Genomic DNA, 24,252 nt, shown 5'->3' with positions numbered 1-24,252 from the left:
TATTCCACTGCTATCTCAAGAACCATACATCGTCTTTTTATGAAACTTGGTGCATACACAAACAAATTGTAGATGCTATGGTCCAATGTGCAGATTTGATTACGTTTTGGTAGAAATCCATGCATATTAATTACCTAATTTGCATGATAATTATCTCATTTTAGCTGTTTCATGACTGTTCCACTGATATCTAAAGAACTTGATGAAACTTGGTACATATAAGCTCTGAACTTATGCGCAGATTGGATTAGTTTTTGGTAAAAATCTGTGCATATTAATTACCTAATTTTCATGATAATTAGCCAATTTTTAGCTGTTCCATGACTGTTCCACTGATATTTAAATAACCACTCATTGAATTTTGATGAAAGTTTGTACATAGATGCTCTGAAATAATGCTAGGTTTTTATTAGTTTTTGTTAAAAATTCGTGCATATTAATTATCTAATCTACATAATGATTAGTCAATTTTCCACTGATATCTCAAGTACTAATCATCAAATTTCAATGAAACTAGGTACATAGATGTCATAGGACACTGTTCAGACCTGATAGTTTTTAGGGTAATATCAATACATATTAATTACCTAATTTGCATAATTAATCAATTTTCAGCTTTTGATATTTCAATAGTATTACATTTCAATGAAACTCGGTACATAGATACTCAAGGACTATTCAGAGATTACTTGTTAGGGAAAATATTTGTGCATATTAACCACCTAATTTGCATAATTTTTTAGCTTTTCTATGGATATCTCAAGTAATAATTACATTTCAATGAAACTTGGCACATAGATCCTCTAGGACTATGCAGAGACCTGATTAGTTTTAGGGTAAATAATTGTGCATATTAATTAATTTGCATAATTATTTAATTTTCAGCTTTTTCACAGATATCTCGAGTACTAATCATCACATTTCAATGAAACTTTGTACATGGATATTGTAGGACAATGGACAGACCTGATTAATTGTGGGTTAAAATCTGTACATATTAATTACCTAATTTTCATAATTAACCAATTTTAAGCTATTGATATCTAAAGTACTAATTATTCCATTTCAATGAAACTTAGTACAAAGATGCTCTAGGACAATGTACAAACCTGATTAGTTTGGGGTTAAAATCTGTTCATATTAATTTCCTAATTAGCATAATAATTCATTATTTTTTGGTTCTAATCACATTTCAAACAAACTTTGTACATAGATGGTCTGTTACATTGCACAGACTTCATTAGTTTTACACTCAAATTTGTTCATATTAATTTTCTGATTTGCATAATTAAAACTAATTAAAACAGCTTTTCCATCAATATCTCAAGTACAAGTAATTTTGAATTATTTTTGTGTCTCCAATACTCTCAGCACATGAGAGTTCTTTCTAAGCTTCTTTGATTGGTATGTATAATTGATATTTAGCACATGCTTTATAAATAAATAAAAATCCAATTTGTGAGCATATAAAAGATGACAGTCTTGTAATCATCATCATTGGCCATATTATTTTATCTTAGGAATGAATATCAATTCTCCTAACATTAATAATGACTTGTTACCACTGACAGCTAATGCTTTTTCATCCCATCCCACGATCCGCTCCGCTCAAAAAAACTAGCAACATGTTTTTGACTGTTTCAATGGTAGGACATGAACATGAAGCTAAATACATGTGCAGTGCATCATGGATTACATCTGCAGCTCGTTTTTGTTCAGGATTCAAACAGATTTGATAATTATTATGGTTTTTTTTCCACAGTTAAAAATCCCTGCAGTGACAATCCTTGTCAGAATGGTGGTACCTGTATTTCATTTTCTTGTGAACTGCATGCATATATGTGTGTATGCATTGGTTGTTACACTGGATCGTTTTGTGAAACATGTGAGTATATATTAGTAATGTTTGTGTCTATATATATGTTTTGGAAAGTGTTCAGTGATTCAATGTCAATTGGTCAGCACCAGGTATTCAGTGATTCAATGTCAATTGGTCATCACTTGGTATTCAGTGATTCAATGACAATTGGTCATCCCTGGGTATTCAGTGATTTAATGTCAACTGGTCACTACTAGGTATTCAGTAATTTAATGATAATTGGTCACCACCAGGTAATTAGTGATTCAATGTCAATTGGTCACTACTGGATATTCAGTGATTCAATAACAATTGGTCATCCCTAGGTATTCAGTGATTCAATGTCAATTGGTCAGTACTAGGTATTCAGTAATTTAATGATAATTGATCACCACCAGGTAATTAGTGATTCAGTGGCAATTGGTCACCACTGGGTGTACAGTGATTCAATGACAATTGGTCACCACTAGGTATTCAGTAATTCAATAACAATTGGTCATCCCTAGGTATTCAGTGATTTAATGTCAACTGGTCACTACTAGGTATTCAGTAATTTAATGATAATTGGTCACCACCAGGTAATTAGTGATTCAATGACAATTGGTCACCACTGGGTATTAGGAATTCAATAACAATTGGCCACTACTGGATATTCAGTGATTCAATAACAATTGGTAATCCCTAGGTATTCAGTGATTCAATGTCAATTGGTCAGTACTAGGTATTCAGTAATTTAATGATAATTGGTCACCACCAGGTAATTAGTGATTCAGTGACAATTGGTCACTACTGGGTATTCAGTGATTCAATGACTATTGGTCACCACTAGGTATTCAGTGATTCAATGTAAATTGGTCACCACTAGGTATTCAGTGATTCAATGTCAATTGGTCACCACTAGATATTCAATGATTCAATGTAAATTGGTCACCACTAGGTATTCAGTGATTCAACGATGATTGATCACTACTTGGTATTCAGTAATTAAATAACAATTGATCATCCCTAGGTATTCAGTGATTCAACGTCAATTGGTCAGTACTAGGTATTCAGTAATTTAATGATAATTGGTCACCACCAGGTAATTAGTGATTCAGTGACAATTGGTCACTATTGGGTATTCAGTGATTCAATGACAATTGGTTACCACTAGGTATTCAGTGATTCAATGTAAATTGGTCAGTACTAGGTATTCAGTGATTCAATGTCAATTGGGCACCACTAGGTATTCAGTGATTCAATGTCAATGGGTCACCACTAGGTATTCAATGATTCAACGACAAATGGTCACCACTAGGTATTCAGTGATTCAATGTCAATTGGTCACCACTAGGTATTCAGTGATTCAACAACAATTGATCACTACTTGGTATTCAGTAATTAAATAACAATTGATCATCCCTAGGTATTCAGTGATTCAACGTCAATTGGTCAGTACTAGGTATTCAGTAATTTAATGATAATTGGTCACCACCAGGTAATTAGTGATTCAATGAAAATTGGTCACCGCTGGGTGTACAGTGATTCAATGACAATTCTTCCCCACTTGGTATTCAGTGACTCAATGACAACTGGACACCACTAGGTCTCCAGTGATTCAAAGTCAGTTGTAATGAATCATTGCCGTGTGTTCAGTGAAACAATTACATTTGGTCGTCACTGGGTGCTTGATGATTCAATGATAATTAGTCACCACTTGGTGTTTGGTGATTTAGTGAAAATCGGTCACCTTTTGGCATTAGTGATCTAATGAAAATTTGAGCATTAGCAGATATCCAGTGATTATATGATACTTGACTGAATTAGCATTCATTATTCTGTGTTGTGTTATTTAATGCCTTGCATCCTGTATTGAGTATATATAATCCCAATTTTCTTATTTTTCAGGTGATCCATATGAATTATTTGAGCCACCAGAACTTGCTCTTTTCGTTCCTGGTTCTCTGACAGAATATGATGCAGTTGAACTTGTCAGTGTGACTGAAGATAGTTGTTTGAAAGCTTGCATTGATGAAATTGACTTTTTTTGTCGTTCTGTCAACTACTTCACAAACTCGGCTCAGTGTATTTATTATTCATCCTCCACTAGCGATTCTGGAACCAATCTCACTGACAGCTATATTTGTAATTAATATGATCGCATAACAGGTAAGGGTACATATATATCATCCTCATCCGGAAGATGTGGTTTTGTATTAAAACAACTCAAAGTGAATCAACTACAACAGAAATAATTTGTACTAGTAAATACTTTTAAATGCATCGGAGGGGGGGGGGTCCATACTTGAGTAGGCATAACTAATCGGCTGCAAGACCAACCTCACTAGGGTTGTATGACTTGTTAGGTTGTGCTTACCTTCTGCTTAGCAAATGAACAGACTGACTGTACCTGAACTTCTACTTGCGTACATGATAATGGCAGATTATGCTTACAAGGCACAGGGTTGTGTCCCCCCACTATTTTTGACCCGACAGCCAGAATCAAAAGTGGGATAATGATGGAAGAAGCTGATACGTCTGACCTCTGATTCTTAACTCTAGAAAGGTGTGAGCTGTGTGAGACTGCTAAATCTTCAGCAAATGAGAGAGCCTGCAACTCGCCTTTTCCCTGAAGCAGTTGACAAGTGACAGTGCGGCTCATCGGGAGATGCTTATGAGACACCAAAAGTAATGATAAAGACCAAAAATCTGAAGCAAGAAATCCTTTGAATAGTGATTTTAGTATTCTTACCCAAATCCTAATGCATGGAGTTGTGCTAATAGCAGTTCTGATATTGCTTTATCCTCATTAGCTGCATTGTAAAAGAAATCTACTAATTGGGGAATAGACAGAATGTACTTGGTGTTGCAGACACCAAGAACGGAAGTAACCCTAGTGCTCTGGTATATTACTGAATTGTACTGTCGCTGAGGAATTGTGCCATGACATTGGCTAGTCCCTCTGAAATGCCTTGGCCCGACCTGAGTTCCAGGATAGGCTGTAAGCATGAAGATAGAACAGCTCTGAGCTCGTTGACACACTCGTATGACTCATCATCAATTATAGCAACTTGAAGGGTAGCCTCCCAGGTATGAATAGTGGCCGCAGAAAAGGAGTCAACACCATGACAAGAATAGCACTGTCAATGTCATTGTTCTGTTTGATAGAGACTACTGTAATTATAATCATCAAAAATGGTGGAAAACAAAGCAACATCGTGCCCCATGCCTAAACTAGACTGCATGACATGCCATTCACAAAATTTGTCAATTTGAATGGTGTGGCTTTGACCAGAGATTGAACAGCATCATGGCGATTCTCCTCAGGATCAGCCACTCTTTGTCGTCTCAACTTGTTCCAAGTTCGAGACTGAGTTGCATGTCTACTGTTTTGTACTCTCTCTTAATATGTCTGCACTCCAGATTTGTGTTGTACCGAGAATTGATGTGGTCTGTGTCTGGTGGTAGGCAAATAACATATCTGTTTTTTTCCTCATTTAACTTGACCGATGATTTGATGGTGGTTTCTCAGAATTATCAGTCCCAGATGTAACACATGTATTAACACCCCATGTGTCGCCCTCCAAAACTCGCTGCATTGTGTATGCATTATCAATCAAAAGCACTGACCATTGCAATGAAGTAATGATAAATTCTTGAGTTGATTTCTATCTATCCCATTTCTTTTAGTCCGAACTATGGATTAGGGTTGTGCAGTGAAAGCAAACGCTGTTCAGATAAAGACTAGTACATATGTGGCTTATTCACAACCTGTCTTATCCTGGCATGCAGTGAGCCGCAAACTCACACTACATTTTGTACATACCCCCAGGTCAAATTCTCTGGTCAAAGGTTTAGCAGGCGCAAATTATATAACCCATTATTAACAAATTAATTACTAACAAATAGTGGTAGTGATTGGAAGTGATGATATAAACACTTACAGTAGAACTAACTTGTACAGGCCACTTGCAACTCAACTAACTCATACTGACTACCTTCAAGTGAACTAAACTTATACTGAACACTTAAAAATTTACAAATGAACTATATCTCATAATGTTGCCATTTATATCTGAACCATTTTATTTGATTCTATTCAAATTCAATCAAAAAGAAGCCAAAAACTGTTATATATAAAATATACAAATTGTTGTTGTTAAATTCTACAGAAAATCAGAACATGTGTGTAATGATGAACACGATTTGCATAAAGGTAGTTGGTCGGATTAACACCTGTGGCCATGTACCGGGGTATTAACAGTGACGTGAGCTTCTATACCTACATCAGATTGCACTGCTACCAAAACATCTGGTAGCTTCAAATTTGTTCATTTGTTAGCAGCAGCATCAGAATTATAAATGAAACTGTAACGAGACAAAGTCAGAAAACAAGGACTTTATGGATTGACCTCTATGTGTCTGTGCACCACATGTATCTTGGACATGCCTGGACTGATTATATTAAATTTTACACATATGAATGTTCATACATCTCAGGATACAAATGCACATATATTTGTCTCATGATAAGGATTCAATATGGTCATATGTTGGTCATTTTTGTGCTAAAATTTCATTAAAATCAAGCAATTCTGCCATCTCGAAACTTAATTTCAGTCAAGTATGAATATTGTTCAAACTTGGTATAAGCATAATGTGCATAATGTATGGGACCTTTTTCAGATCAGATTCAAAATGTCCGACTGATGGCCATTGTGTTTTAATGAGTGCAATTTCAGAGCCACATCATGTTAAAACATGAGAACATTTCCAGGATAACTTGAATGTATTTATTGTATTTGACAAGAATGGATCCACTGCCATTAATATGTAATTTTGAACCATTTAAATTGCATGTATTCACATATATTCTTCATATCTATTTCAGTCATTCCCAATGCACCTGTAATTAGTGGATGCCCAAATAATATGCTAGAGTTCACAGAACTGGGCAAGTCTTATGCAAGAGTTACTTGGACGCCTCCTATCGCTTACTTTGGTTTGGATAGAATACCAATAAGGTCATTATACAGTTCTGGTGACCAGTTTCCAATTGGTATCACAGAAGTTACATACACAGCCATATATCAAACTCAAGTATCAATTTGTAAATTTGAGGTCAGGATTAAAGGTGTGCTTTACTTTATTATCTTGTATCACTATTAATAAACCGATTCTTGCATTATATATTATATTGTGTGCTGTGAATTCAGCAGTTTTCCCTTGTGTTAGCAAAGCTATTAATCACAATTTGTGTGGAATTATGGCACAGAGAAATCAATTACTTAAAGGATACTGTGAGCGGGGAAATAATTAAATATCCTGAGAATATACTGAGAGAGTCTTTGATATATGCTCTCCACATTTGGTTCGACAATATTACTGGACGATAAGATGCAGAAGATGGTATTCCGGACCAAACAAGGGGATATGACCAGTATACATGACTATGAAGAATATGACTACAATAAATTGTAGCAACTAAGCATGATTAGTAAATTTTTGGCTTTTCCTGTTGCTGAAATTTTAAGTACTAATCATTACATTTTTTTTTTAAATTATTTTTTTGCCAGGCGACAGTTGAGTGTCACTGTTGTCTCTCCTGATTTTTTCTTTTTTGTATGTGCAAATTGCAAGTGCTAGTGCTGACACATGGTGCATTTTTGCCACAGAAATCCTATTCATGTTTGGGACTACATGACAGGGTTGTGTGGCGCTATCCTGGCGTCAACCAGGCTTGGTCAAACACAAGCATCTGCAGACCTTAACCAAGGTTCCCCCAAAGTGGCATTTGTTAGTGAATGAATCTCACCAGTGGAATTGGCCTTCCTATTGAGTCTGTGGCACACTCACCCAGGGTAGGAGTTGACCCATTGATATTCAGCCTAAGGTAGGATTTGAACTTGGGTCTACCGATCATGAGCCTGAAGCGACAACCACTATGCTACCAGTGACCGGTTTTAATGAAACTTGGTACATAGATGCTTTAGGACAATGCACAGACCTGTTTAGTTTTGGTTTAAATCAAGTTCTAATCACATTTCAATAAAACATGATACATTTATGGTCTATGATATTGTGCAGACCTTATTAATTTTACAATAAAATCTGTGCTTAATAATTACCTGATTTGCATAATAATTAGTCAGTCTTCAGCTTTTTCATTAATATCTAAAATACTTATTTCAATTAGTTTTGGGTTTATATACATCCATAATAATTACTTTTTGGCTTTCCATTGATATTTTATAAAAATTATTCATGACATTATAATGAAGTATGAAACAATACACAAACCTAAATAGTTTGGGTTTGAAATACATGCTTAATTTGCATAATAATTAACCATTTTTTCGAAAACCAATTATTGCATTTCAAAAAAAGGACTTGGTATATGAGTGCCTGGGAACATAATCATGTGCATCACATTTATTGGAATTTGGTTCATAGATGCTCTGAGGTGATCCACAGACGTGATTAGTTCAATAATGAAAAACATGCGTATTGATTATCTAATTATTATTAGCTGATTTCGGATATCTCAAAAAAATCAGATTTAAATTGAACTTGTGGTAGAGGCACTCTGGAATATGAAATAAGACTGGAAAGTATTATAAACTTTAATAATGTGGATCACATATTGTACATCTCAAATAACAGACAAATATTAGTTGCCAAGCTTCTTGTTTGGAAAGCTTATCAATTTGTAATATGTTTTCAATACACTGGATTCTTTCTAAGCTTTCTTTGATTAGTAATTTTCATTCAGACAACAAAAATTAATATATTTATAACACTTTTTACTTGGCAGATTATGAGAAACCAGTTTTTAGTAATTGCCCATCAGACTTGTTCTATGGCACTGTTGTGGAGAATGGTAGATATGCTGAGTGGATAGTGCCTACTGCAACAGATAACTCTGGTAATAATATATCTGTAGTGGAATCGCATAAACAGGTACCAGTATTGCTACCTGTGGGTAATACTGATGTTACTTACACTGCTGTGGATCCAAGTCTAAATACACAACTTTGTGAATTTACAGTCACCATTTATCAGCTAGAAGGTAAGCATTATCAACCAGCTCCCATATGTAGATTACTATAGTTTCTTTATGGTTTTCAATGTTTTTTGATAATTTGTGCGTAAAAAACAGTATGACACTTTTTAGCAAACAGTTCTTTACAAAAATGTATGTGATTTTTGTTTATTGAGATATCCATGCTATGTTATTGGGATATCCATTCTATGTTATTGAGATATCTATACTATGTTATTGGGATATCCATTCTATGTTATTGAGATATCTATACTATGTTATTGAGATATCCATTCTATGTTATTTAGATATCTATTCTATATTATTTAGATATCCATTCTATGTTATTTAGATATCCATTCTATGTTATTGAGATATCTATACTATGTTATTGAGATATCCATTCTATGTTATTTAGATATCCATTCCATGATATTTAGATATCCATACTATGTTATTGAGATATCTATACTATGTTATTGAGATATCCATTCTATGTTATTGAGATATCCATTCTATGTTATTTAGATATCTATTCTATATTATTTAGATATCCATTCTATGTTATTTAGATATCCATTCTATGTTATTGAGATATCTATACTATGTTATTGAGATATCCATTCTATGTTATTTAGATATCCATTCCATGATATTTAGATATCCATTCTATGTTATTGAGATATCCATTCTATGTTATTGAGATATCCATTCTATGTTATTGAGATATCCATTCTATGTTATTTAGATATCCATTCTATGTTATTTAGATATCCATTCTATGTTATTGAGATATCTATACTGTTATTTAGATATCCATTCTATGTTATTGAGTTATCTATACTATGTTATTGAGATATCCATTCTATGTTATTGAGATATCCATTCCATGATATTTAGATATCCATTCTATGTTATTGAGATATCCATTCTATGTTATTGAGATATCCATTCTATGTTATTGAGATATCCATTCTATGTTATTTAGATATCCATTCTATGTTATTTAGATATCCATTCTATGTTATTGAGATATCTATTCTATGTTATTGAGATATCTATACTGTTATTTAGATATCCATTCTATGTTATTGAGTTATCTATACTATGTTATTGAGATATCCATTCTATGTTATTGAGATATCCATTCCATGACATTTAGATATCCATACTATGTTATTGAGATATCCATACTATGTTATTGAGATATCCATACTATGTTATTTAGATATCCATTCTATGTTATTGAGATATCCATTCTATGTTATTGAGATATCTATACTATGTTATTGAGATATCTATACTGTTATTTAGATATCCATTCTATGTTATTGAGTTATCTATACTATGTTATTGAGATATCTATACTATGTTATTGAGATATCCATACTATGTTATTGAGATATCCATACTATGTTATTTAGATATCCATTCTATGTTATTTAGATATCCGTTCTATGTTATTTAGATATCCATACTATGTTATTGAGATATCCATTCCATGATATTTAGATATCCATACTATGTTATTGAGATATCCATACTATGTTATTGAGATATCCATTCTATGTTATTTAGATATCCATACTATGTTATTTAGATACCCATTCTATGTTGAGATATCCATTCTATGTTATTGAGATATCTATACTATGTTATTGAGATATCCATTCTATGTTATTGAGATATCCATTCTATGTTATTTAGATATCCATTCTATGTTATTGAGATATCCATTCTATGTTATTTAGATATCCATACTATGTTATTGAGATATCCATTCTATGTTATTGAGATATCTATACTATGTTATTTAGATATCCATTCTATGTTATTGAGATATCTATACTATGTTATTTAGATATCCATTCTATGTTATTGAGATATCCGTTCTATGTTATTTAGATATCTATTCTATATTATTTAGATATCCATTCTATGTTATTTAGATATCCATTCTATGTTATTGAGATATCTATACTATGTTATTGAGATATCCATTCTATGTTATTTAGATATCCATTCCATGATATTTAGATATCCATTCTATGTTATTGAGATATCCATTCTATGTTATTGAGATATCCATTCTATGTTATTGAGATATCCATTCTATGTTATTTAGATATCCATTCTATGTTATTTAGATATCCATTCTATGTTATTGAGATATCTATTCTATGTTATTGAGATATCTATACTGTTATTTAGATATCCATTCTATGTTATTGAGATATCCATTCTATGTTATTGAGATATCCATTCTATGTTATTGAGATATCCATTCTATGTTATTTAGATATCCATACTATGTTATTTAGATATCCATTCTATGTTATTGAGATATCCATTCTATGTTATTGAGATATCTATACTATGTTATTTAGATATCCATTCTATGTTATTGAGATATCTATACTATGTTATTTAGATATCCATTCTATGTTATTGAGATATCCATACTATGTTATTGAGATATCCATTCTATGTTATTGAGATATCCATACTATGTTATTGAGATATCTATTCTATGTTATTTAGATATCCATACTATGTTATTTAGATATCCATTCTATGTTATTGAGATATCCATACTATGTTATTGAGATATCCATACTATGTTATTGAGATATCCATTCTATGTTATTTAGATATCCATACTATGTTATTTAGATATCCATTCTATGTTATTGAGATATCCATTCTATGTTATTGAGATATCTATACTATGTTATTGAGATATCCATTCTATGTTATTGAGTTATCTATACTATGTTATTGAGATATCTATACTATGTTATTGAGATATCCATACTATGTTATTGAGATATCCATACTATGTTATTTAGATATCCATTCTATGTTATTTAGATATCCGTTCTATGTTATTTAGATATCCATACTATGTTATTGAGATATCCATTCCATGATATTTAGATATCCATACTATGTTATTGAGATATCCATACTATGTTATTGAGATATCCATTCTATGTTATTTAGATATCCATACTATGTTATTTAGATACCCATTCTATGTTGAGATATCCATTCTATGTTATTGAGATATCTATACTATGTTATTGAGATATCCATTCTATGTTATTGAGATATCCATTCTATGTTATTTAGATATCCATTCTATGTTATTGAGATATCCATTCTATGTTATTTAGATATCCATACTATGTTATTGAGATATCCATTCTATGTTATTGAGATATCTATACTATGTTATTTAGATATCCATTCTATGTTATTGAGATATCTATACTATGTTATTTAGATATCCATTCTATGTTATTGAGATATCCATTCTATGTTATTTAGATATCTATTCTATATTATTTAGATATCCATTCTATGTTATTTAGATATCCATTCTATGTTATTGAGATATCTATACTATGTTATTGAGATATCCATTCTATGTTATTTAGATATCCATTCCATGATATTTAGATATCCATTCTATGTTATTGAGATATCCATTCTATGTTATTGAGATATCCATTCTATGTTATTGAGATATCCATTCTATGTTATTTAGATATCCATTCTATGTTATTTAGATATCCATTCTATGTTATTGAGATATCTATTCTATGTTATTGAGATATCTATACTGTTATTTAGATATCCATTCTATGTTATTGAGATATCCATTCTATGTTATTGAGATATCCATTCTATGTTATTGAGATATCCATTCTATGTTATTTAGATATCCATACTATGTTATTTAGATATCCATTCTATGTTATTGAGATATCCATTCTATGTTATTGAGATATCTATACTATGTTATTTAGATATCCATTCTATGTTATTGAGATATCTATACTATGTTATTTAGATATCCATTCTATGTTATTGAGATATCCATACTATGTTATTGAGATATCCATTCTATGTTATTGAGATATCCATACTATGTTATTGAGATATCTATTCTATGTTATTTAGATATCCATACTATGTTATTTAGATATCCATTCTATGTTATTGAGATATCCATACTATGTTATTGAGATATCCATACTATGTTATTGAGATATCCATTCTATGTTATTTAGATATCCATACTATGTTATTTAGATATCCATTCTATGTTATTGAGATATCCATTCTATGTTATTGAGATATCTATACTATGTTATTGAGATATCCATTCTATGTTATTTATATATCCATTCTATGTTATTGAGATATCCATTCTATGTTATTTAGATATCCATACTATGTTATTTAAATATCCATTCTATGTTATTGAGATATCCATTCTATGTTATTGAGATATCTATACTATGTTATTTAGATATCCATTCTATGTTATTTAGATATCCATTCTATGTTATTTAGATATCCATTCCATGATATTTAGATATCCATACTATGTTATTTAGATATCCATTCCATGATATTTAGATATCCATATTATGTTATTGAGATATCCATACTATGTTATTGATATATCCATACTATGTTATTTAGATATCCATTCTATGTTATTGAGATATCCATTCTATGTTATTGAGATATCTATACTATGTTATTGAGATATCCATTCTATGTTATTTAGATATCCATACTATGTTATTTAGATATCCATTCTATGTTATTGAGATATCCATACTATGTTATTGAGATATCCATACTATGTTATTTAGATATTCATTCTATGTTATTGAGATATCCATTCTATGTTATTGAGATATATATACTATGTTATTGGGATATCTATACTATGTTATTGAGATATCCATTCTATGTTATTGAGATATCCATTCTATGTTATTGAGATATCCATTCTATGTTATTGAGATATCCATTCTATGTTATTTAGATATCCATTCTATGTTATTGAGATATCTATACTATGTTATTGAGATATCTATACTATGTTATTTAGATATCCATTCTATGTTATTGAGTTATCTATTCTATGTTATTGAGATATCCATTCTATGTTATTTAGATATCCATTCCATGATATTTAGATATCCATTCCATGATATTTAGATATCCATTCCATGATATTTAGATATCCATTCCATGATATTTAGATATCCATTCCATGATATTTAGATATCCATATTATGTTATTGAGATATCCATTCTATGTTATTTAGATATCAATTCCATGATATTTAGATATCCATTCCATGATATTTAGATATCCATTCCATGATATTTAGATATCCATTCCATGATATTTAGATATCCATGCTATGTTATTGAGATATCCATGCTATGTTATAGATATACCTATGGATGAAAAGCTGATAATCAACATGCTTATACTCAATGATGACTATTCACCAGAACTGGAAGATCCAAATTCAACCAGATTTATTGCACTAATGTTAAGAGTTGAATCTGGAGTAAGTATATTTTAAAGATTACACAATTTTACTGTGTATATGCTCATGTACTGCATGATATGCATATCTATAACTTCCATTTAATTTAATTAGTAGCAATACATATAACTAGGTTTGGTGAAATAAAAAATGTGAACACAAAATCAAATGGATAAATTTTTCAGGAGAGACTAGGACAGTAGGTGATAATTGCTGAAGAAAATGTTTATGTTAACACAATATCTCTCAGTTTTAATGGTTTCATCAGTGTAAACATGTAGATGTATAAATGTGTGCACAAGTTGCTCTCCTGTGATGTTAATGGTTTCATCAGTGTAAACATGTAGATGTGTGGACAAGTTGCTCTCCTGTGATGTCATTGGTTAATGGTTTCATCAGTGTAAACATGTAGATGTATGGACAAGTTGCTCTCCTGTGATATCATTGGTTAATGGTTTCATCAGTGTAAACATGTAGATGTGTGGACAAGTTTCTCTCCTGTGATGTCATTGGTTAATGGTTTCATCAGTGTAAACATGTAGATGTGTGGACAAGTTGCTCTCCTGTGATGTCATTGGTTAATGGTTTCATCAGTGTAAACATGTAGATGTATAAATGTATGGACAAGTTGCTCTCCTGTGATGTTAATGGTTTCATCAGTGTAAACATGTAGATGTGTGGACAAGTTGCTCTCCTGTGATGTCATTGGTTAATGGTTTCATCAGTGTAAACATGTAGATGTGTGGACAAGTTTCTCTCCTGTGATGTCATTGGTTAATGGTTTCATCAGTGTAAACATGTAGATGTATAAATGTATGGACAAGTTGCTCTCCTGTGATGTTAATGGTTTCATCAGTGTAAACATGTAGATGTGTGGACAAGTTGCTCTCCTGTGATGTCATTGGTTAATGGTTTCATCAGTGTAAACATGTAGATGTGTGGACAAGTTGCTCTCCTGTGATGTCATTGGTTAATAGTTTCAACAGTGTAAACATGTAGATGTATGGACAAGTTGCTCTCCTGTGATATCATTGGTTAATGGTTTCATCAGTGTAAACATGTAGATGTGTGGACAAGTTGCTCTCCTGTGATGTCATTGGTTAATTGTGAACAATGTGATGTAGGCATGTTATTCTTTGCTATCGGTGTTTTCCTACTTGTATCTCTTTTGTTAAACCTCTATTCGTAGCTTTCACTAGACTAAATGGCATCTATAATCGCGAGACTTTGAACAAATTTACAAATAATAGACCTAGTCTAGTGAAACGGTCGTCGGCTGTGGGTGGGCTTTATATAGGGGTCAGTTTGTGCATGCAAGTTCCTAATATTCAGTACATGTTTTATCACTTTTAGTTAAACAGTTTATTTGCTGCATCTAAAATTGAGAATTATAAAACAAGTGCAGTAACAGATTTTGGGTAAGTCTTTCATGTAACCTCATTATTATCATAACTGTAATATCTTAAGCACTCTTGCAGATCGAAACATGAAATATTACTCATTATGATTGTAGGCCTAGTAACTATAGCTACAAATGTTACAATTATGAAATATTACTCATTATGATTGTAGGTCTAGTAACTATAGCTACAAATGTTACAATTATGAAATATTACCAAAATGATTGTTGGTTTAGTAACTATTACTACAACTGTTACAATTATGAAATATTACCAATATGATTGTAGGTCTAGTAACTATAGCTACAAATGTACCAATTATGAAATATTACCAAAATGATTGTAGGTTTAGTAACTATAGCTACAACTGTTACAATTATGAAATATTACTCATTATGATTGTAGGTCTAGTAACTATAGCTACAAATGTCACAATTATGAAATATTACTCATTATGATTGTAGGTCTAGTAACTATAGCTAGAAATGTCACAATTATGAAATATTACTCATTATGATTGTAGGTCTAGTAACTATAGCTACAACTGTTACAATTAAGAAATATTACCAATATGATTGTAGGTCTAGTAACTATAGCTACAAATGTTACAATTATGAAATATTACCAAAATGATTGTAGGTCTAGTAACTATAGCTACAAATGTTACAATTATGAAATATTACCAAAATGATTGTAGGTCTAGTAACTATAGCTACAAATGTTACAATTATGAAATATTACCAAAATGATTGTAGGTCTAGTAACTATAGCCACAAATGTTACAATTATGAAATATTACCAAAATGATTGTAGGTCTAGTAACTATAGCTACAAATGTTACAATTATGAAATATTATCAAAATGATTGTAGGTCTAGTAACTATAGCTACAAATGTCACAATTATGAAATATTACCAAAATGATTGTATGTCTAGTAACTATAGCTACAAATGTTACAATTATGAGATATTACCAATATGATTGTAGGCCTAGAAACTATAGCTACAAATGTCACAATTATGAAATATTACTCATTATGATTGTAGGTCTAGTAACTATAGCTACAAATGTTACAATTATGAAATATTACCAAAATGATTGTAGGCCTAGTAAATATAGCTACAAATGTTACAATTATGAAATATTACCAATATGATTGTAGGTCTAGTAACTATAGCTACAAATGTCACAATTATGAAATATTACTCATTATGATTGTAGGCCTAGAAACTATAGCTTCAACTGTTACAATTATGAAATATTACCAATATGATTGTAGGTCTAGTAACTATAGCTACAAATGTCACAATTATGAAATATTACTAATTATGATTGTAGGCCTAGAAACTATAGCTACAACTGTTACAATTATGAAATATTACCAATATGATTGTAGGCCTAGTAACTATAGCTACAAATGTTACAATTATGAAATATTACCAATATGATTGTAGGTCTAGTAACTATAGCTACAAATGTCACAATTATGAAATATTACCAAAATGATTGTAGGCCTAGTAACTATAGCTACAAATGTCACAATTGTGAAATATTACCAATATGATTGTAGGCCTAGTAACTATAGCTACAAATGTTACAATTATGAAATATTACCAATATGATTGTAGGTCTAGTAACTATAGCTACAAATGTTACAATTATGAAATATTACTCATTATGATTGCAGGCCTAGTAACTATAGCTACAAATGTTACAATTATGAAATATTACCAAAATGATTGTAGGTCTAGTAACTATAGCTACAAATGTTACAATTATGAAATATTACTCATTATGATTGCAGGCCTAGTAACTATAGCTACAAATGTCACAATTATGAACTATTACTAATTATGATTGTAGGCCTAGAAACTATAGCTACAACTGTTACAATTATGAAATATTACCAATATGATTGTAGGCCTAGTAACTATAGCTACAAATGTTACAATTATGAAATATTACCAATATGATTGTAGGTCTAGTAACTATAGCTACAAATGTTACAATTATGAAATATTACTCATTATGATTGCAGGCCTAGTAACTATAGCTACAAATGTCACAATTATGAACTATTACTAATTATGATTGTAGGCCTAGAAACTATAGCTACAACTGTTACAATTATGAAATATTACCAATATGATTGTAGGCCTAGTAACTATAGCTACAAATGTTACAATTATGAAATATTACCAATATGATTGTAGGCCTAGAAACTATAGCTACAAATGTTACAATTATGAAATATTACTAGTTATGATTGTAGGTCTAGTAACTATAGCTACAACTGTTACAATTATGAAATATTACCAATATGATTGTAGGCCTAGTAACTATAGCTACAAATGCTACAATTATGAAATATTACCAATATGATTGTAGGCCTAGTAACTATAGCTACAAATGTCACAATTATGAAATATTACCAATATGATTGTAGGCCTAGTAACTATAGCTACAAATGTTGCAATTATGAAATATTACCATTATGATTGTAGGTCTAGTAACTATAGCTACAAATGTTACAATTATGAAATATTACTCATTATGATTGTAGGTCTAGTAACTATAGCTACAAATGTTACAATTATGAAATATTACCAAAATGATTGCAGGCCTAGTAACTATAGCTACAAATGTTACAATTATGAAATATTACCAATATGATTGCAGGCCTAGTAACTATAGCTACAAATGTTACAATTATGAAATATTACTCATTATGATTGTAGGTCTAGTAACTATAGCTACAAATGTTACAATTATGAAATATTACCAAAATGATTGCAGGCCTAGTAACTATAGCTACAAATGTTACAATTATGAAATATTACCAATATGATTGCAGGCCTAGTAACTATAGCTACAAATGTCACAATTATGAAATATTACCAATATGATTGTAGGCCTAGTAACTATAGCTACAAATGTTACAATTATGAAATATTACTCATTATGATTGTAGGCCTAGAAACTATAGCTTCAACTGTTACAATTGTGAAATATTACCATTATGATTGTAGGCCTAGTAACTATAGCTACAAATGTACCAATTATGAAATATTACCAATATGATTGTAGGTCTAGTAACTATAGCTACAAATGTCACAATTATGAAATATTACCAATATGATTGTAGGCCTAGTAACTATAGCTACAAATGCTACAATTATGAAATATTACCAAAATGATTGTAATATTACCAAAATGATGAAATATTACCAAAATGATTGCAGGCCTAGTAACTATAGCTACAAATGTTACAATTATGAAATATTACTCATTATGATTGTAAGTCTAGTAACTATAGCTACAAATGTTACAATTATGAAATATTACCAAAATGATTGCAGGCCTAGTAACTATAGCTACAAATGTTACAATTATGAAATATTACCAATATGATTGTAGGCCTAGTAACTATAGCTACAAATGTACCAATTATGAAATATTACTAGTTATGATTGTAGGTCTAGTAACTATAGCTACAAATGTACCAATTATGAAATATTACCATTATGATTGTAGGTCTAGTAACTATAGCTACAAATATTACCAATATGATTGTAGGTCTAGTAACTATAGCTACAAATGTACCAATTATGAAATATTACCATTATGATTGTAGGCCTAGTAACTATAGCTACAAATGTTACAATTATGAAATATTACTAGTTATGATTGTAGGTCTAGTAACTATAGCTACAAATGTACCAATTATGAAATATTACCATTATGATAGTAGGTCTAGTAACTATAGCTACAAATGTTACAATTATGAAATATTACCAATATGATTGTAGGCCTAGTAACTATAGCTACAAATGTACCAATTATGAAATATTACTAGTTATGATTGTAGGTCTAGTAACTATAGCTACAAATGTACCAATTATGAAATATTACCATTATGATTGTAGGCCTAGTAACTATAGCTACAAATGTTACAATTATGAAATATTACTAGTTATGATTGTAGGTCTAGTAACTATAGCTACAAATGTACCAATTATGAAATATTACCATTATGATAGTAGGTCTAGTAACTATAGCTACAAATATTACAATTATGAAATATTACCATTATGATTGCAGGCCTAGTAACAGTATAGCTACAAATGTTACAATTGTTTATTCTGAACCACCTGAAGAAAGAGAGAGATTGGACACATTAAATATATTGTATTCTACTGTAAGAACTCAAGCCATTGACGGAATAGTTTATGATCGTGATATCTATGTAAACGAGGAAGACGGTAAATACATTACAGAAATACATTATATATTTGCAGCATGTAGACCTTAATCAAGGCTGCTGTCATTTGATTATTTTGACTTGTTTTATGTTCCAAACCCATGTATTGTGTAATGTGGACTGCAGGACTCTATAGTACAATACTACAGACTATAAAAATAAATTCTTGGCTAAAAAAAGTTATTAGTAACATTGCACATTGATTGGTTTTTGCACCTTGTATAGGCTTGTAATTTTAGAATACTTATAGTGCCATTGTGTTGGTGTTAAAGAGAAAGCCAATCTGCAGCGTCAATGTGTTTATTGCATAAAAGACATGGTCGCATGTTTGTTTAAAACATACAAATGTGAGACGCTTTCAACCCATCTTTTTTAGTAATTACATGTCTTCAACTGCCAAATAGGTGTTGGCCCTATAGCATACATGACCAACAATCTTTTTATAATAAGTGCATATAATTATTGACTCCACGAAAAGTTACTCGAGATAAGGGGGGGTAACTTGCCCTTGGTAGCATAGTACACCACACTTTTCTGTATAGAAACACAAGTTTAGGCATGGTACAAAACTTATTAGAATACAAATCACAATCCTCGGGGGCCGACATCATTGGCAACCCTCGCGGTGAAAACAAAGGCCAACAACTCGCAGAAAACGATACTTTGGGATGGTTGTTGAGACTCCCCTGTAACACGATTAGCCCTACGTGTGTAACATATATAAATTTGGTTGTTCAGGATTACTTCAAAGTTGAGTTTGTGTTGTTTTCTCGAATTTTCACTGGCTCGACAGGCGTTCCACAGCAGCGCGCACAGAGCCCATAGAAATGCATGTACAGACTAAATACATTCCTTCATACATGAACATGATATAAACAAGTCTTCTGTTTAATAACAATATATTTGGAATGCGAGTTTTCTTATAAATAGCAAACAAAATATGAAATAAAATAAAAAATATTGGCAATAATAAACGTTCTTGTTTATTCGATATTTGATAATTACATTGCCAGTAATTACTGATGTGTCTGACCTGTTGTTGCTTATACTGTCCTTTTGGATGGACTAATAATTATAATAATTACCCGTAAATGTATTTATTATTTCAATATTATATTAAATTAAAATCTTGGACTCAATAGTTATTGCCTACGGCCAGTGCACCAATTGATCATGAAAAAAATTCAAATGTTCTTGATCTGAAGTGAAGTGTTATTTGTTGACTTTATTATTTTTACTTTACTAACCTAGAATTGCGGAATGATTTTCTGTTACTATAAATGTCAAGCAGGTTGAACACAATAGTAGCTAGAATCTACTTTCTAATAATGTATGACAATGATGTTATTATAGTAAGTATAACACAATGTTCAAATGTGGAAAATGGTACAACATATCAGACTTGCTGGATACATTGAAACCAACGGCTGTCTCACTTATTCCCTGTTTTGTGATTTGTAGGGTCTACACCAATGGTGACATGGTGTTATGTTAAACCATGTCTTGAAGGCATGAATTGTAAACTATTGGATGATAGATGCATTGCAACATGCTCTAACAATCAAGACTACTGCCTAAATGATGGAATTTGTTACTATCATTCAGAAACTCAGCTGGTTAAATGCAAGTAAGTATTTGTGCATGTGCATCTAATACACATGTATATTATATAAAGTGTCTTGTAATTGTATTTTGGCCAATTTTTCAACTAATCCCCCCCCCCAAAAAAAAACCACAACAACATTATTTTGTAAGCTGAGTACCTTGGGCTCTGAGTCGAACGAGTATGGTATAGCTATATTTTAGCAAATTTGTCTGAATGCATGGATGGATTAAATACATGTGCCAGCTCCAGTATGCCTCATTGTGCTGTTCGATGCCTTAAATTAGTGAAAACACAAGGTGCAATATATTCCAAGCATAATTAGTGTGTTTTCAATAACACAGATTCTCAAAATGAGAAGGTAAAATGATCTTTTCAAATTTTCAAAAGTGACCATCGTTGACAGGGGCTTGTGTACTCTATATCAAACACACACAAGCATTGTAAAAGTATTTTGGGACATGGACATGGACATGTTGACCAATTAAGACTGTAGTTTTTTATCTCCAGTCTATATATATGGTATCTGGGAATTTACTTCCCATAGGCATCAATTGTTTGAAAATTTGGTGATTGACTCAAAAAACTTTTCTATGCAAAACAACAGTGTATATTAATGGTATTAGTTCATACAAACTTCATGAAATGGCTTGTATGCTATTCTGAACCATGTATCAAATTTATCATGAGTGTTAAGATTTTTAGTATTGCACCATGGTGTATAATAATAATTTTAATGTTTATTTTTTTAGTTGTCCAAGTGATACATATTACGGTATAAGATGTCAGGTTGAAGATCTTGTCTCCGGTAAGTGTTATTGTTATCCTCATCAAGAGTTAATTAGACCTGAATTGTTTTCCTAAGTACCGGTAACATCAAACTCTTAAATATTTTGTTGTTTTTCAGATGCCCAGATGGTGGCAATCCTTGCAAGTATAGTGTGGTTGGGAATTTTTATTTTTAGTGGATTCATATTGTGTGTGGTGAATTCCAAAAAATGTTGTACTAAGTAAGTAGACTGTTTGGTATTATGAGACAAATGTTTGTACATTATCAAAAAATAATTGCTATTTGAAAATGTTGTATTTTGGACATGCTTTGTCAGTTGTCATTCAAACTTGGTACATAGATTATACATGTTAGGATACATGTCCATGATGATTTATTTCGAAATTGGATCAAAGATGGTTGACTGGCAGGCATCTTGTTTGATTTTTTGTATGCAGTATCTTGGACGTGCTCTGTCAGTTTTCATTCAAATTTGGCACATACATGTACTTTATACATGTTAGGATGCATGTCCATGACAATTTGTTTCTAAATCTGGTCAAGGATGGCCAATTGACAGCCATCTGACTTTTTGGCCTTACTACTATATTGCCACAATTTATGTACCATTTTCATTCATATTTGGCACATACATCATACATATCAGTGTGTTTCATAATCAGATCAAAGATGGCCGAATAACGGCTGTTTTTATTTTTGGCCATATTACTACTACACGGAACACGTGTTTTGATGTAAATAAACAATCTGTTGTATACGCCACTTGGAACTCAAGTTTCAAGGACACGCTCGCGACAACCCCTCCGCTTTAATATGGCGAGCACAAAGAGAACTTTCACAAATTTAACGGGGACTGTGTCATTTTCAATGACTTGTTCATTTAGTGATCTGATGGCCGAATCTAGGATTTATGCAATTTTTTTCTGGATCTCAGTCATGCATAGATAGATTGTGTTCAAACTTGGTATGTACATTCAACTTTATGGGATTTTAATGCATGTCATCGTTTTTTTCAGCCTGGAGTCAAAATGGCTGACTGATGACCATTTTGTTTTAGTGAATGCAATTCTGGGGCCATATCTCTGACATGCTCATGTATATTTTAAACTCACAAGGACTATATGCAATTACTTGTTTCTTCACATTAACAATATACTTTTTGTAATATGTTTATTAATGATGTAATTTCAGAAAAATCAGCAGAACTGAAAAACTACCTGATGAGTTTTTTGACTCTGATTCAAATGCAACTCTGGAATTTAATGGTGTTGATGTGAATGTATCAAATATAGAGTTGCAGGATGGTAACCATAACAATGACCCTGAAAATCATGGATTTTGTTTGCGACAAGACAGTTCGTATGGCAATGCTGAATTTGAAAATACTAACATGTAAATCATGCAGTAAATTTGGATGAGATTGTTGAATTGTAAACACATTCTTTTCAACACTGCCAGTATGTATATATGACTTCACATTCTCAATTATTGTAACTCGTTCATGTTTATATAACTCTTTAAAACAATTTTTAGTCTGTAAATATGTGAAATGTACAATTTTTTTTAAAATTGTGAAATAAAATACTCAAATGTGTGTGTGTCTATTCATGCATATTAATGAACTAATTTGCATATTAATTAGCCATTTTCAAGCCTTTTCACTATTCAACAGATTTCAATGATACTTTGTACATAGATGTTCTACAATAATGCACAAACCAGATGTTTTTGATTAAAATCCATGCACCGTATTGACCTAATTTGCATAATAATTAGCAATGTTTTATCTTTTCCACCAATATTTCAACCACTCAACAGATTTCAATGAAACATGGTACATAGCAATCTGATTAAAATCTGATGTAGTGTACGGGCTTTAATTATTTTGGCTATAAACTTATTTTATTTGAGTGTGTTTGCCACCCGACTGTGTCCGGTGACGTCATCATGTGCGCT

The 24,252-nt window shown here is 31.3% G+C and overlaps 2 protein-coding genes across 2 annotated transcripts in view; both read left to right on the top strand.

Annotated features, from left to right (window-relative positions):
- The window catches only part of LOC146748264 (uncharacterized), a 13,966-nt gene extending 10,044 nt beyond the window's left edge, over positions 1-3,922 (top strand). The window contains exons 3-4 of the mRNA XM_085492637.1: positions 1,763-1,885; positions 3,746-3,922. Of these exons, the coding sequence (XP_085348763.1) occupies positions 1,763-1,885; positions 3,746-3,805 (183 nt within the window). The 3' untranslated portion in view covers positions 3,806-3,922. The remainder of the gene's footprint in view (positions 1-1,762; positions 1,886-3,745) is intronic.
- On the top strand, positions 3,864-23,890 carry LOC102807163 (uncharacterized). Its single transcript, XM_085505205.1, has 11 exons — positions 3,864-4,006; positions 6,729-6,971; positions 8,652-8,906; positions 14,142-14,263; positions 14,577-14,642; positions 15,596-15,660; positions 19,744-19,904; positions 21,365-21,530; positions 22,259-22,314; positions 22,414-22,516; positions 23,488-23,890. Exons 2-11 carry the CDS (start codon positions 6,770-6,772, stop codon positions 23,690-23,692), a joined length of 1,401 nt encoding a protein of 466 aa, XP_085361331.1. The 5' UTR covers positions 3,864-4,006; positions 6,729-6,769; the 3' UTR covers positions 23,693-23,890.
- The last annotated feature ends 362 nt before the right edge of the window (positions 23,891-24,252 follow it).

This window comes from Saccoglossus kowalevskii, chromosome 2 (assembly GCF_978046115.1).
Source record: "Saccoglossus kowalevskii chromosome 2, keSacKowa6.1, whole genome shotgun sequence".
Lineage (NCBI taxonomy): Eukaryota > Metazoa > Hemichordata > Enteropneusta > Harrimaniidae > Saccoglossus > Saccoglossus kowalevskii.
Note: the sequence above shows the minus strand (reverse complement) of the source record. Positions and strands in the feature narration are given on the sequence as shown.